The sequence below is a fragment of the Filicampus tigris genome, chromosome 5, assembly GCF_054856515.1.
Source record: "Filicampus tigris isolate MCC_2025a chromosome 5, RoL_Ftig_1.0, whole genome shotgun sequence".
NCBI lineage: Eukaryota > Metazoa > Chordata > Actinopteri > Syngnathiformes > Syngnathidae > Filicampus > Filicampus tigris.
The window spans coordinates 20,652,958-20,666,379 of NC_141221.1; the positions used below are offsets into that span (position 1 = coordinate 20,652,958).

General features: G+C 41.5%; 1 protein-coding gene across 2 annotated transcripts; it reads left to right on the forward strand.

The window, feature by feature from the left end:
- The first annotated feature begins 1,294 nt into the window (after positions 1–1,294).
- anapc5 (anaphase promoting complex subunit 5) lies at positions 1,295–12,992 on the forward strand. 2 transcript variants are annotated; one of them, XM_086032020.1, is made up of 17 exons: positions 1,295–1,599; positions 1,678–1,757; positions 2,501–2,610; positions 2,709–2,952; positions 3,041–3,107; positions 3,188–3,289; positions 3,363–3,553; positions 3,628–3,709; positions 3,811–3,903; positions 8,098–8,279; positions 8,984–9,119; positions 9,234–9,308; positions 9,385–9,506; positions 9,576–9,683; positions 9,822–9,969; positions 10,916–11,078; positions 12,085–12,992. In XM_086032020.1, the coding sequence occupies exons 1-17, from the start codon at positions 1,402–1,404 to the stop codon at positions 12,306–12,308; spliced, it is 2,325 nt and encodes a 774-aa protein (XP_085888146.1). In that variant the 5' UTR covers positions 1,295–1,401; the 3' UTR covers positions 12,309–12,992. The 2 variants fall into 2 exon arrangements, with proteins under 2 accessions (XP_085888146.1, XP_085888148.1); XM_086032022.1 differs by having other exon boundaries at positions 12,088–12,992.
- Positions 12,993–13,422: the final 430 nt, after the last annotated feature.

Genomic DNA, 13,422 nt, shown 5'->3' on the forward strand with positions numbered 1-13,422 from the left:
CTTATGATATGATGTGGAGTGAAGGTTTATTGATTAAATTGAGTCGATTTTAGATGAAGGATTTATAGATGGATTAACGAATTTTTACTAGGTAGAAAGATTGAAGTTAGAGTTGGAGAGATTTACTCGAGTATATGTGGTATTGATAATGGAACTCCTCAGGGTAGTATCATTAGTCCTCTATTATTTTCAATAATGGTAGATGATTTGTTTTGGGGATTGGAGAAGGAGATAGATGTGTCGCTGTTGGGGCCATTTGGAGAAGAGGAATAAAATTGGCGTTTGTAGTTAGATAATTGAATGAATCAGTTAAGAGAGCGTAAGAATGGTCATATGAATGGGGTTTTAAATTCTCTGTGGAGAAAAAAAAACTGTTTTACTCAGAAAAGAGACTGTGGAGTAAAACTGAAATTATACGGGGAAAAATAGAGAGAGTAAAACAATATAAGTACTTGGTGTTATGGTTTGATGAAAAATGAATGTGGGAAATACAAGTCCAGAAGGTGATTGATAAATGTAAAAAGGTTATTAATGTGATGAGATGTCTAGTCGGCAGGGACTGGCAGGCAGATAGAGAAGTATTAAGGCGTGTATATCGTGGATTAATTCGGTCTACTATACATTATAGCTGTATAGTATATAGGTCGGCGGTTAGAACGGTTTTAAAGAAGTTGGATGTAGTCCAAAATCAGGCATTGAGGATCCATACAGGTGCATTTCCAACAACTTCCAAAGCGGAACTAGAGGTAGAATTGGGATATATGCCATTAGATATTCGTAGGGAACAGTTGTCACTCCGTCATTGGGCCATCTTGAAGGCACGAACTCAGGATCACCCCGTTAAAAAAGTTTCCTGGCAATAAAAATCTATTAGTAGAAAAAGAAGAAGAAGCTTGCTAAATAGCAAACAAGAACAGGTGGGGGCGTATAGTTGAGTATTTGCATAGAACGGGGTTGATAGGGAGGATCTTAGTTCGATTTTTTTTAGATTTGGTCTGTAACTGCCAAAATCATCATCTTCCAAACCGCTTATCCTGTACAGGGTCGCGGGGAGGTGCTGGAGCCTATCCCAGCTGACAATGGGCGAAAGCAGACTACACCCCAAACTGGTCGACAGCCAGTCGCAGGGCACACACAGACATCGTCACTGAGCTGGAACCGATCCCACGCTGCCTGCACACAACACAGGCGTGTGTACCACTACACTATCAGTCACTTGTAACTGCCAAAATCTCTCGTCCAAAATCTGTCCCAGTAGATGGCGGTAATACCCAAATAATATGTGGTAAACTGCCATAACAAAAGAAGAAGAAAAAGCTTGCTAGCAAGCTAGTCCCTTCCCGTCCGCTCGAATACTCGTCGGTGCTTGTCAGACTCAGACACCGGCTCACATTTGGAAGGATGGCAAGTGTACATGAAAGTTTGTATTTCAACCCGATGATAACCAACGGGGTGGTCCATGCTAACGTTTTCGGGATTAAAGACTGGGTCACTCCGTACAAAATCTCCGTATTGGCGCTACTGTACGAGATGACATCGTTTAAGATCACTCTGCCGGAAAGAAGACGCCTGAACAAGCTCATCTTACCTCTACAGCAGGTAGTCTGAAAAGAGTGGACACAATACAGTCTGCACCAGTGAGTGTGCCTGATGATGCTTGTTTCATGATGGGTGCAGAGCTCGGACCTGTCTCTTGGCCAGTTCCTCAAGACTGTGGGAGAGTGTTGTCCTGAGACCGCATATTCCGTCAAAATGAGGTTTGAAAACAGAAAAAAGTTCCGTGAACCTATACAAACTTTAATATATTTCTAATATTTTGTCCCTCACTCGCAGGTGTATTTAATTTACATTATTTATTGGTATATAGGTAAGGAAATTGAGAATATATTGTCTTAACCAAATTGCAGACATGCATGGCTGCAGACAGCAGAGTCAAACAAGGCTATGTAAAAGAAAAGCAAATACAAATAACACAACAAACTGTGCAGTGTGATGTACATAGACTGTAAGCAAAACATATACACAAACACACAAAATAACAATAATAAAAAGCAGTATGGTGGCTAACTGGTTAGCACATCTGCCTCACAGTAAAGCGGTAATGGGTTCAAATCTGGGTTTTAGCCTTCCTGTGTGGTACTCCGATTTCCTCCCACATTCCCACCTCCTAAAACCATGCATGTGAGTTATGTGAACCATGTGAGATGCATGGTACACCCTGGACTGGTCATTGCAAACAATTGCAGGCCACATACAGACAAGCAACCATTCACTCTGATGGACAATTTTAGTCCTCAGGTATCCAAACTGACTCGAAGAAAACCACAGGAGGGCCTGAGATTCAAACCCATCATCTGTTTATTATTATTCATACATGTTAATTACACACTTGGCCTATATCTGGAAATCGCAATGTTGCTTGTCAGAATAAAAGAAAGCAAGATCTGTGTACAACAAATGTATATCTCATATTGTTGCTGTATTGTTTTTGCATTCAAAGTCTTCGTGAAATGGTTGATGGAGAGCTGAAGGACATGGAACATTTCTTTTCCACTCTGCTCACTCCGTTCACAGCTTTTGATTCGGAGGCGTATAAAACCAGTGTTGTGGGTGGGTAGCAGTGCAAAGCCCCAAAAATGTCTGTTTTAAAAAAAAAGTGTTACAATGGAACTAATCATGCAATAATCTCTGCTTCTCCTGTATTTTAGGTCTTTTCATGAGACACATGCTCCTGGCCTATAACAAGCTTTCCTTCAGTCAGGTGTACAAGTTGTACAAGTCCCTGCAGCACTACTACCACAGCAATTACTCCAAACCCACTGAGGGCCAAGTGGGTTTGATGGCACTGGCTGTGGACAACTTTGATATGGATCTCACCAGCACTGAGGATGCAGTTGGGGACCGACTAGACAGAGAGGAGGGGGACAACTCTCTGGACGAGTCAGAAATTCGGTATGTGTTTTTATTCGTTTTATTCAAAGTATCAATTTTGTTTTGATTGGGGTGACTCCTCACTTGTATTACTCTGATGGTATTTTAGACCTGAAAACGCTCCAAGCCGGGGTCCCCTGTCACAAAAACAAGCCGAGTACTTCCTTGCGAGACAGGTGAGTTTCGAACTTGGGCAATTGTTTCATATCAACTTGCATGTGCGTGATGCATATTTGGCGTGTACGTGTGTCCTCAGGCGTACCTTCTGAAGAACGATGAGAACAAAGCTCTAAAGCCTGCATTGCTGCAGGAGGAGCTCAACAACATGCTCAAGTTTAATCCAGACTTTGCTGAGGCGGTGAGACTCGTCTTCTGCAACCTTACAATTTCGACCTTTGCATAATTTCATGGATGGTTTTCTCTTTCCTTAGCACTACTTGAACTATCTTAACAGCATCAGAGTAGGGGACATCTTCCTCTCCGCCCACAGTCTCTTACATTATTTTGACCGCCTCATCTTGTCTGGGAATGAAGGAAAAAGCAATGGAGAAGAAGGCTACGGCAGAAATCTTCGCTATGCCACTCTAAACCTGGCCAGCCTTCACTGTCGCTTTGGGCACTAGTGAGTAAAAGAGAAGTTGAACTCAACAGACGGGTCTTTGGACTGCCTGAGTGTTCCCTTTTCCTGTCCCCTAGCCAGCAGGCTGGTCTCGTTCTGCAGGAGGCCATCCGCATCGCCCAAGAGTCCAATGATCATGTCTGCTTGCAGCACTGTTTGGTAAAGCCAGCTTTTATTATATATGTGTGTTTTTGTACAAATATGAATTATGAGCATTGTCCAATTTCTTTTCCTTTTCTTCTTGTACCCTCTTGCCTCAGAGTTGGCTCTATACGCTGGAACAGATGAAGGGATGCGACAGCACTAGTTTAACTGAGGATTCTGTCAAAATGGCTGTTCATTTCTGCCTGCCGGTGAGTGTAACATGACCTGAAATGGGATTGCTGCATTGAATAGTGTCAGGGGCCTTATTTTACTGTTGATTTTTTTTTTAATTAACAGCTTCCAACAGATTAGATTTGAATGTGGCCAACTCAATATTTAGTGGAACAGCAATGACTAAAATAAGATACTCACAATACTGTTCTACATTACTGTAAAAGGTAAATAAAATGAAAAATAAAATTTATATCAAACAATCAGACAACGATGGATGGATTATTCAGTGAAGGCAGTTGAGAGCAGATTCTCATTTGCAGTGCCGACTTGGCAATGATGACAATAATAATAATACAGTGTACATAGTAGGTTCTGGGTGATATGACTGAAAAGTATATCACAATATAAATATTAATATATTGGTCAATATGTATTCATTTATTTATTTATAACCATTGAAAATAAATACCTTGAGAAAAACAGGCTGAATTAAAGTAATTTTATTTTAACATATCGTCGCTGTCCTGTGAAAAACACTTATCTCCAATTTTGGAAACTTTTTTAATTTTCACCTTAATGCGATGTCAGTAACACGGAAACATGATTCATGCAAAAATAAGAACATGAAAAAAATGGAGTTTTCACATGACAGTGACGATATAATACGAGGTCTTTAATAAGAGGTCAACGCAACTATGAAAAATTCAAATAAACTGGTCAGTATAAAGATTAAATAAACTCCTTTTTAAACATAACATGCTTAGTAGGGCTCCGCGATGTGGCTGAAAAATGTTTCACGATACAAATATTTGATATTGATTTTTTTTTTTTTTTTTTAATCTATTTAAATTATTTAACTGTTTTTATGTGCATTGTAATGTAGTGTAATGTACAAAGTTGCTCCTCAAGCAGTGCACTGTAAATGCAGAAGACGCACTGCACTGCATGCAGTGCCGTTGGCTTTATATTTTTAGTGAGCTCATTATTGCCATAGTCCATTCACATTTTACTTGCCGGATTTTAACTTGTAAGTCCGTCAGTTAGTCCATCACAAGTCCGTTGGTCCACCAAAAAATGTCAGAAAAACGGGCGTTCACCAGTGACGGACCATCACTGACCTACGCGGTTAGTGATGATTACACTGATGGATGAAAAAACCCACTTCCGTCATTCGTCAGTCTGCCATTTTTAAAAGGTGTCCCATCATTCGTCAATCATCAGCAAAACGTCAAACTGATGGAATGCCCACCTCAGGTTCTCCATTTGCATATTCACCTATTCGCATGTATAGGCAATTCTGAACCACTAAATACTTTTAGATTACTGTACATGCAAATCACACAGCACTTGAAAGTTACACAATCCAGTAAAGCCCTATTTAAATACATTCTTTTTAAAAGCTTGTAAAAGTTATCAAAGAGTGTGTGTCATCTGCAACACCACTTAAACTGTACAGGGTCGCGTAGAGGTGCTGGAGTCTGTCCCAGCTGACCCTGGGCGAAAGGCAGACTAAACCCTGAACTGGTCGCCATCCAGGCGCAGGAAGTTAGCAAAGATTGATGACAAATTTGCTTTATCAGAGAGATGTTACAGAAACAGCAGTCAGGTGTCATTGGAATTATTTTGTTAGTCAGACTAAAACCATAAAATTCAGGATGTTTTTTTATTTCAGTTTTTTTATTATTATCTTTTTTTTTTTTAGCTCGCCTCCCTATAAACTGCAGCCACTTAAAAAAATAAAATAAAAAGCTTTTTATTACTCATACAAACATGAGAAAAAAACAAAAACTACCAAGTTGACAATTGGAAACACAATTTGACGTCTGCATCATTGGAAAGATGTCGTGTTTTCGACATGATACACGGGTGTGTGCTTTTGCAAAGCAGCTCTAAATAATGAACCGGATGTTTCAATATGCGTTTAAAAATGTTAAAACTTCGACTTGGAGATCATGAAAATATTCAAGAACAGTAAACCCGAAGATAGCACCCTCCCATACACAATGAAATCAGTATTTCACTCCCTTTTGACCAACATAATGGGAAGTTCTGTACCCAGCCTGCATTGCAATTTACGGATGGACAGCCCATAGAGCTGCATCAACGTCAGCTCAGATGCAGACTGCGCAGAAACGACAGAAGCAAGTTGGATGGACTGGACTGTCTCTCTTGTTGTGTTCTAAAGGGCTGTACAGCAACTAGCAGAAGTATTCAGTTAGATCGTCAGCCTCTCGCTCAAACAGACTGCATTTCTCACTTGCCATAAGTCAGCCACAATCATCCCAATACCCACGAAAACAGTAGTGAACTGCCTGAATGACAATCATCAGGTTGCTCTCTCATCACTGCAAAGTGTTTTGTGAGGCCGATCCTTCCCTGCATCGGGGCTGCCATCCCTGCTGATGTTGACCCAACATCAGTTCGCATACTGACAACAACAACAGATCGACAGATGATGCCATCATAGCATCCCTATTCACAGCACTTACACATCTGGAGCAATCAAATTGCAGCAATAGGGTGGTGTTTGTTGAGTTCAGTTCACCATTCAAGACAATACTCCCTAACAAACTGGTTCAGAAATGAGAAACCTGGGCTTTGAACAGCTGACTGTGCAGATTTACCTTGGACTTTCTGAACAATAGACTAAAAACTGTCCCGATGGGAGATTACACCTCATACCCTAATCATGAACAATGGAGTTCTGCAGGGGTCTGTCTTCAGCCCTCACCTCTACTCCCTCTTACCACACAATTGCTCCGCCCGTCCATCTCTCCAATACAATTTTCAAATTTGCTGATGACACCACCATAGTAGGTCTGATACACCACAACGCCGAAGCACTCTACAGAGAGTAAATATGTCAACTGGCAGAGCCCCCAAAGCAATGTCGACCTAACCATCACAAAAACCCAGGAGATGATCATAGACTTCAGGAGATCACACCACATTGAACACAGGCAGGAGGTGGGGAGAGTGGAGTGTCTAAAGTTCCTTGGAATCTACATCTTAGCTGACTTCACCTGGAACACAAATGTCTGTCATCAGACAGGGAAGGCCCACCAGAGGCTCTGCTTCCTTCGGAAGATGAAGTAGGCACAGCTCCCAAAATAACTGCTAGTACATTTTTAGTGAGCCACAATGAAGAGCCTCCTCACCAACCTGCTGTACTGAGTAATTCAGCAACTGCACGACAGAGAATCGAAAAAACCTGCAGCGATAGCTCAAGTCAACTAAACGGGTCATTGGGACACCCCTAAGCCCCTCAGTGATATATACAAGGCCTGAATGAGCAAGAAAGTGAGCAGCATCGTGAAGGACCAAACCCACACGGGTTACTGTTTATCCCCGCCACCCTCCAATATAGAGCTCCGGACGTCACGTCACAAATCCCGCGCGCATTTGTTTACGCAGCCATCCTGGCAGTAGAGTAGCGCCAGCACGTCAGGAGTAAGACTGGAGAGCAGCAATAAAACTAGCGTTTATCCATCAATATTCCATCCAAGTAAATTCACATCTCACTTGGATTAAAAGGACAAAAGAAAATACATGTGCAAGATGGGCAGGTTGGCTATTACTGATCTATCCAGCGCCAGGAGTGCTTTACCCAGATAGCTACAATTATCTCATTGAGTTTCCCTCTCACTACACGGATGAGTGCTTGCAATCATGCAAAGGCTTGGAAGGTTACAGGTTGGTACAATACTGATTTGTTATGCCTCTTAATGTGTGGTCATTGGTCAATATGCTATCTAAGATAGCATCTTAATGCAGGCCTTGCACTGTTGTTCGGTGTGTTAGCATCTGCTGTTTCGGCCGCAACTGCCGTCGTTTGTGCCGTAAAAAGTATCCTTTGTGCTGCTACTGTTGGTCAGTTATTAAATTTAACTGTGTAATATATATAAAATCATAGCGGCACAAACAAGTTTTTGTGGCATAAACGAAACGGTCTTATTTTCCTCAAACTTTGCATGTGGTGGGAGACGAGCTTCACGCAAGTCTTGCACTAGTCTTATTAGGTATTTTAGCATTTGCTGATACAGCTATCGTGTGCCAAGTGCCGGATCACAGCTTTTGCCATTGTTTAATAATGAATGGCTATACAATCAAGCAACATCTACATGACTAACTGATTCAGTAAGATTTAAGATTGTGCTATAACGCAATACTATTACATACGTTGTACGTCATGTACAGTAAGTAATGATGACCTCCTCTCTCTGCTACAGTACCTGGCATCGCTCGGCATCCAGTCTTTGGTCCAGCAGGGGACAACACAGGGGAAAACGGCACACAAGCTGATGGATGCGCTCAAGGACACGGACATCCTGCACTGGAAGCACAGCCTGTCGGAACTGATCGAGATCAGCTTGGCTCAGACTACATCCATATGGAGGATGTGTGGCAAAAGGTCGGCCTTGTTTACCTTGTAATGCCGGTACAAAGTTTCCGGCATTCATCATGCTAGGGCTGAACAAATACCCTAAAATCCTGTATATTGACACGCAGCCGTGTATAATACGCCCCCTCCAAATCAATTCTCTTTACCCATGAATACAGTGCCCTGATTTTGCTGATATCCATTATTATCATCTGGTTGCATTTGTGCAAGTGCGTGTTCTTAATGCTTCCGTAACACAGTCTCACTGTACATTATAAAACATGGTGGTTGAAAGTTGCCCTCTTTTTTCCTCGACTAGCACCTGTTGTTTTGAAGAGAATGCCAGGAGAGTGTGCTGAGACAGAAAAAAAAATCCTTTGCATTTACTTAATTTGAACATGTGAATTTGTTGCACATGATTAAATTGTTAAACTGACATGTTTTTTGATTATTTGTATAACTGGCTGTAGAAACCGCTATGAGAGTGTAACAAACTTGTTTTGCATTTTATTGTTGAGTGTTGCTGTTGAAGGTTGTAATGAGCATGCCGAGCTGAGTAAAATGTGAACATTTTACACACTGTCCCTTTAAAAAGCGCAGTCCCGCATGAACGTAACCTAAAATCTCATACACGTTTGAAATGTGGTAAATAACATTTACAGTTTGAGTAATAATGATTTCAATAAGTCAATGACAATACAGTCTGTAAATATGAATTGTTTTTCTGTGTGCAGCACCATGGCTCTGCAGCAGGCTCAGTTGCTTCTCCACATGAGCAGCTTGGAACCGGTCAATTATGGGATCCAGCAGAACAACACAGAGGCCTTCGCCGTGGCTCTCTGCCATCTGGCTGAATTGCATGCTGAGCAGGTAGCACTTTGGATCTTGTATACTGTACATGTGATTTATGCCCCGCTGTTGTATATCTGGTATGCCCCGAGGAGGAGGTAATAAACACAGCGGTTCACATACCGTTGTCTCCAGGGTCTGTACGCTGCCGTTTCCGACATCTTCCAGCACCTGAAAGATCAGTTTCCTGCTCACACCCAGCATGCCAAGGTGTGTCCTCTCACCTGCAAATCATTTCTCCATAAATCGTGTCCTATATTCAGCTTGTTTGATTTTCCCAATGCAGCTCTGGATGCTGTGTGATCTAAAAATCCAGTTTGAGAGGCACATGATTGAGGGGAAATACAATTTGGCAGAGCAACTGGTCCCTTCCATTTCTGCTTTAAACAAAACAGAGGGTCTCTACAGGTAATATGAAGGCACACGTGACGTTATATCTCCCAGCTGGAGTTGATTTTCTGTATTTGCTGTTGCCAGGAAAGTGCAAGTTTTAAAAGTTCTCAATCGAACCACTGAGGCTTACAGCATCTTGCAGCGACTGCAGGTGCACTGCGAGAAGACCAAATGCACAGAGATGGTCATCAGGTAGAAAGATGCTGCTGGATCACAAACCCTATCCCATTGCAAAATTCAAAACTGAATATGTGCCTTTAACATTTCTTATCATTAGAAATATTGTCACGCTTTCGTCAGAGGAATCACCGGGCGTTTTGTGTCTTGCAGAGTTATGCTTTCCACGGCTGAGCTCCACTGGGAGTCCTCTGGCTTCTCCACTGCCCTTCCTCTCCTCTTCCAAGCCTTGGCTCTGGCCCGACAGCACCACCTACAGTCTCTGGCTTCTGAGACCCTCCTTCACCTGACGTTTACGCAGGTCAGTCCAATAAGTTTTTTTCAGGGCCGATACCGATAATTAATAGTCGAGGAGGCCGATTAGTGATATTTGGAGCCCATATTAATTTTCAGTAAAAGAGAAAAGATAGGCAGAAAAATCTTTTCTTTTTTTTTTTTTTTTTTAAACTCTTAACTTTGTTGAAACGTCTTTGATTGTTTATTGAACAATTTTTCAGTTTTGCATTATGTTGATTTTTTTTCTTATTATTCTTCTTATTATTATTACTATACATTTTTGACAATATACATCTTTGTTGTAAAATTCTAACAAAAAGTTCAGGGAGCACCCTGGGTCGTCAGCATGTTCAAAAGAGGAAGTCAACCCAAACATTTTTTTTCAAGAATATATTCTATGCAGGCCCACTAGTTGAAACAAGGCATTTTGATTAATATTGCATTTATGGAGTATGAGTTAAGCAGCAAAATTCACCCGTTTTTAGCCACCGCATAGGGCGGCTATTTTGTCACTTATGTCGACTGAAAATGACATCACAGTTGCTCAGGCTCAGCTTCAGGAAACAGGTGAGCTGTGATTGGTCATTAGCTGAGCCCTGAACAACTGTGATTTCATTTTTAGTCGAGTACCCCCCGAGATGGCTAAAAACGGGTGGATTTTGCTGCTTCACCCATATTCCACAAACGCAATATTAATCAGAATGTCTTGTTTCAACTAGTGGGCCTGCCTAGAACATATTCTTGAAAAAAATATGTTTGGGTTGACTTCTGCTTTAAAAAGTTAAATGAAAATTTAATAGCTCCACATACTACAGTAAATGAAGTCCTCCAAAATTTCAAAATGACAGAAAAGTAAAACTTTCACACATTTTGCCGAATATCGGTCTATCCCTATTCCAAACCCATTTGCTATAAAGTTGTAGTCATCACGTCATACAACACTTGTTTGTTGTTTTTTTTTCTTTCTGCAGTTGATGTTGGGCGTACCTGAGCAGGCGCTGCTTGTTCTGCATGAAGCCATTGAGCCTGTTCTGGCCCATGGAGCGCTGGTGGACAAAGGGCGTGCTCTGCTGCTGGCAGCCCGATGTCAGATGGCTGTTGCTGGATTTAGGCCAAGTAGACAAGGACAAGCAGGTAACACTCTGTGCCTCACACACATTCCTACGTGAGAGTAGCTCTTCAGCCTCACACACAGCTGGTATTGAAGACTGTTTAAAGTGGAAGTCAAATGGAAAAAAAAATCTTTACAATAATGCGTTCTATGCGGCCCCACTAGTCTAAACATGGTATTCTAATCAACGTCGCGTTTGTGGAATACAAATAAAGCAGCTACCCCTTTTCTCCATGTCAGCGGGCGGCCATTTTCTACTTGCAGTCAACTGAAATGACATCACAGTGCCTATGGGCTCAGCTTGTAAACGTCACATAACCAAACCCAGAAAACAGGTGAGCCGTGACGTTATCACCTGATTATTGTAAAGAAAATTTTTGACTTGTCTTCCACTTTAAACTTTTTGGGTTTTTTCCACAATATCCTATCCAATATCCAGTTTAACGTCCAAGTACTAGTACACCATTTGTTTTTCATTCATAGGACATGTACATGTTACTAGTGAGGAAAAACTGCACTAGTTGATAACTATGTGCTACTAGTCTAGTACCACTGATGACCTAAGACACTTCTCAGCAATCATCAATATAGCACTTCACTAATAGGACTAGTAGTGCAAAGATAACTAGTGCACAGGTTTCCCTCACTAGTAATATTTGGGTGGCGGGGTGGGTAAAATGACAGACGGAAGTGTGTTTAAAATAATAGACGGACTTACCGATAGGCGATTACTATTTGGTCCGGCAAATAGACGATGGCGGAAGGGTACCCAGGGTGCAGACAGATGGTGATTGACGGACGCGCAAATTTTTGTCAATTTCCCACCTCTGCTAGTAGGCCAAAAGTGGCGCCAGTAGTGGGAAAGAAAAATTTTACTAGTAGGACACAATTGTTCTACCAGTGCGCTGCGGCTGAATTGTCTTACTCGAGAGGACAAAGAGTGTACTAGTACATGTACTTCAAGCTTGAGCCCAAGCATAAGGAATAAATGCTCAAACGGTTTTCCATACGTGGCCGACTGTCTCCCAGCAGATTTGCATGTTGCAGCTTTGGCGGTGGACATGTTAAATGAGGCCGCAGTTTATTTCTCCAAGCTGAACTGCAAGGAGCACCTGCGAGAGGTCCATTACCTGCAGGCTCAGCTCTACCATTCTCTGGGACAAACATCACAGCGCAACAAAAGTGCCATGCTCTTTCGCCTGTTGGACCAGGACCTGCAATCACCGGCACTGCCACTCTCGATGCGCCTCTAACTCTCTTTGAACAAAGAGGACATTTTGAGCTTTGAAAGGAAGCCTGAACCAACCACTAGATGGCAGTAAGGCCATGTTCTACTTGATTCTGCTGCCAGCTCCTTCACCTTGAACATTTATTTATGACACCGACTGGAGGAGAATGCGAATCAACTCCTGTATTGTGTTCCTGCACAGAACAACCCTAAGATGAACACTCAGCACTATGAGTTTTTCGTAGACCAAAACTATACCTCCACTTCTGTTCCTAATGGTGTTCAAGTAGCAAATGATTGCACATTGCGAAATATAACGTGGTTTCATAGCTCGCGCCAGGTGTCAGACACTGCTAGATATGGCCAAAGTTTATCATGAGTTGTCATTCCGCTGCGGTTGTCGCTGCAGCTTTTTGATGAATGGAGGTAATCTTCTCGTTTCACTGGCCTGGATAATATTCACAGCACGGCAGGAGAATACTGATGATGAATCCACAGGAGGCAATTGTGATTCCACTTACAATGTTGAAAACCTTCGATGACGTTACTAGACACTGTCTGGATTCCATTTATTTTTGACACGCTGAGGATAAGCGGATTGGATAATGGATGGATGAATGGATGTATGAAGACTGCCAATAACGATGTTCTATGACTGGACATCCCCCCTCCAAAAAAAATATAAATAAATAGTTTTGTCATACTTTGATTTTATTCATGTGATTTGTAATATTTGGAGAACAATGGAAGCTCTTAAAAGGATTTACGCTTCTTTTTGCTCTGACATCAGCATATCGATGTCATTTAAAAAAACATTGAATGATACTATCGTTTATTGCGTAAAATGTTCAGGCATCCCTGATCTAAAATAATTTTTTTAACAAAATGTATTTGAAGAATTTTGATGACAAACCTGGTCACAAACAGCAAAAAAAAAAAAAAAATGCATGTTTTAGAAAAACATGTACAGATGTTTTCAGGATCGACAATACATACATTTAACAGCCACACTATATAAAACATACAAACTAATTGTAAAGTAATAAGTTAACGCTTACGCTTGTGGTAAAGAAACATGTTTATTCGTCTTCAGACAATCACGATAACATTACAGATCAGAAGGAAGATATTAGCAGACG

What these genes read in the sequence shown, in the direction of transcription:
- anapc5 (XM_086032020.1), top strand. Translation starts at nt 1,402, where the DNA reads ATGGCAAGTGTACATGAAAGTTTGTATTTCAACCCGATGATAACCAAC. An exon ending in TGGAGGATGTGTGGCAAAAG is followed by an intron (nt 8,280 to 8,983) that starts GTCGGCCTTGTT and finishes TTCTGTGTGCAG; the next exon opens with CACCATGGCTCTGCAGCAGG. An exon ending in AAGTAGACAAGGACAAGCAG is followed by an intron (nt 11,079 to 12,084) that starts GTAACACTCTGT and finishes ACTGTCTCCCAG; the next exon opens with CAGATTTGCATGTTGCAGCT.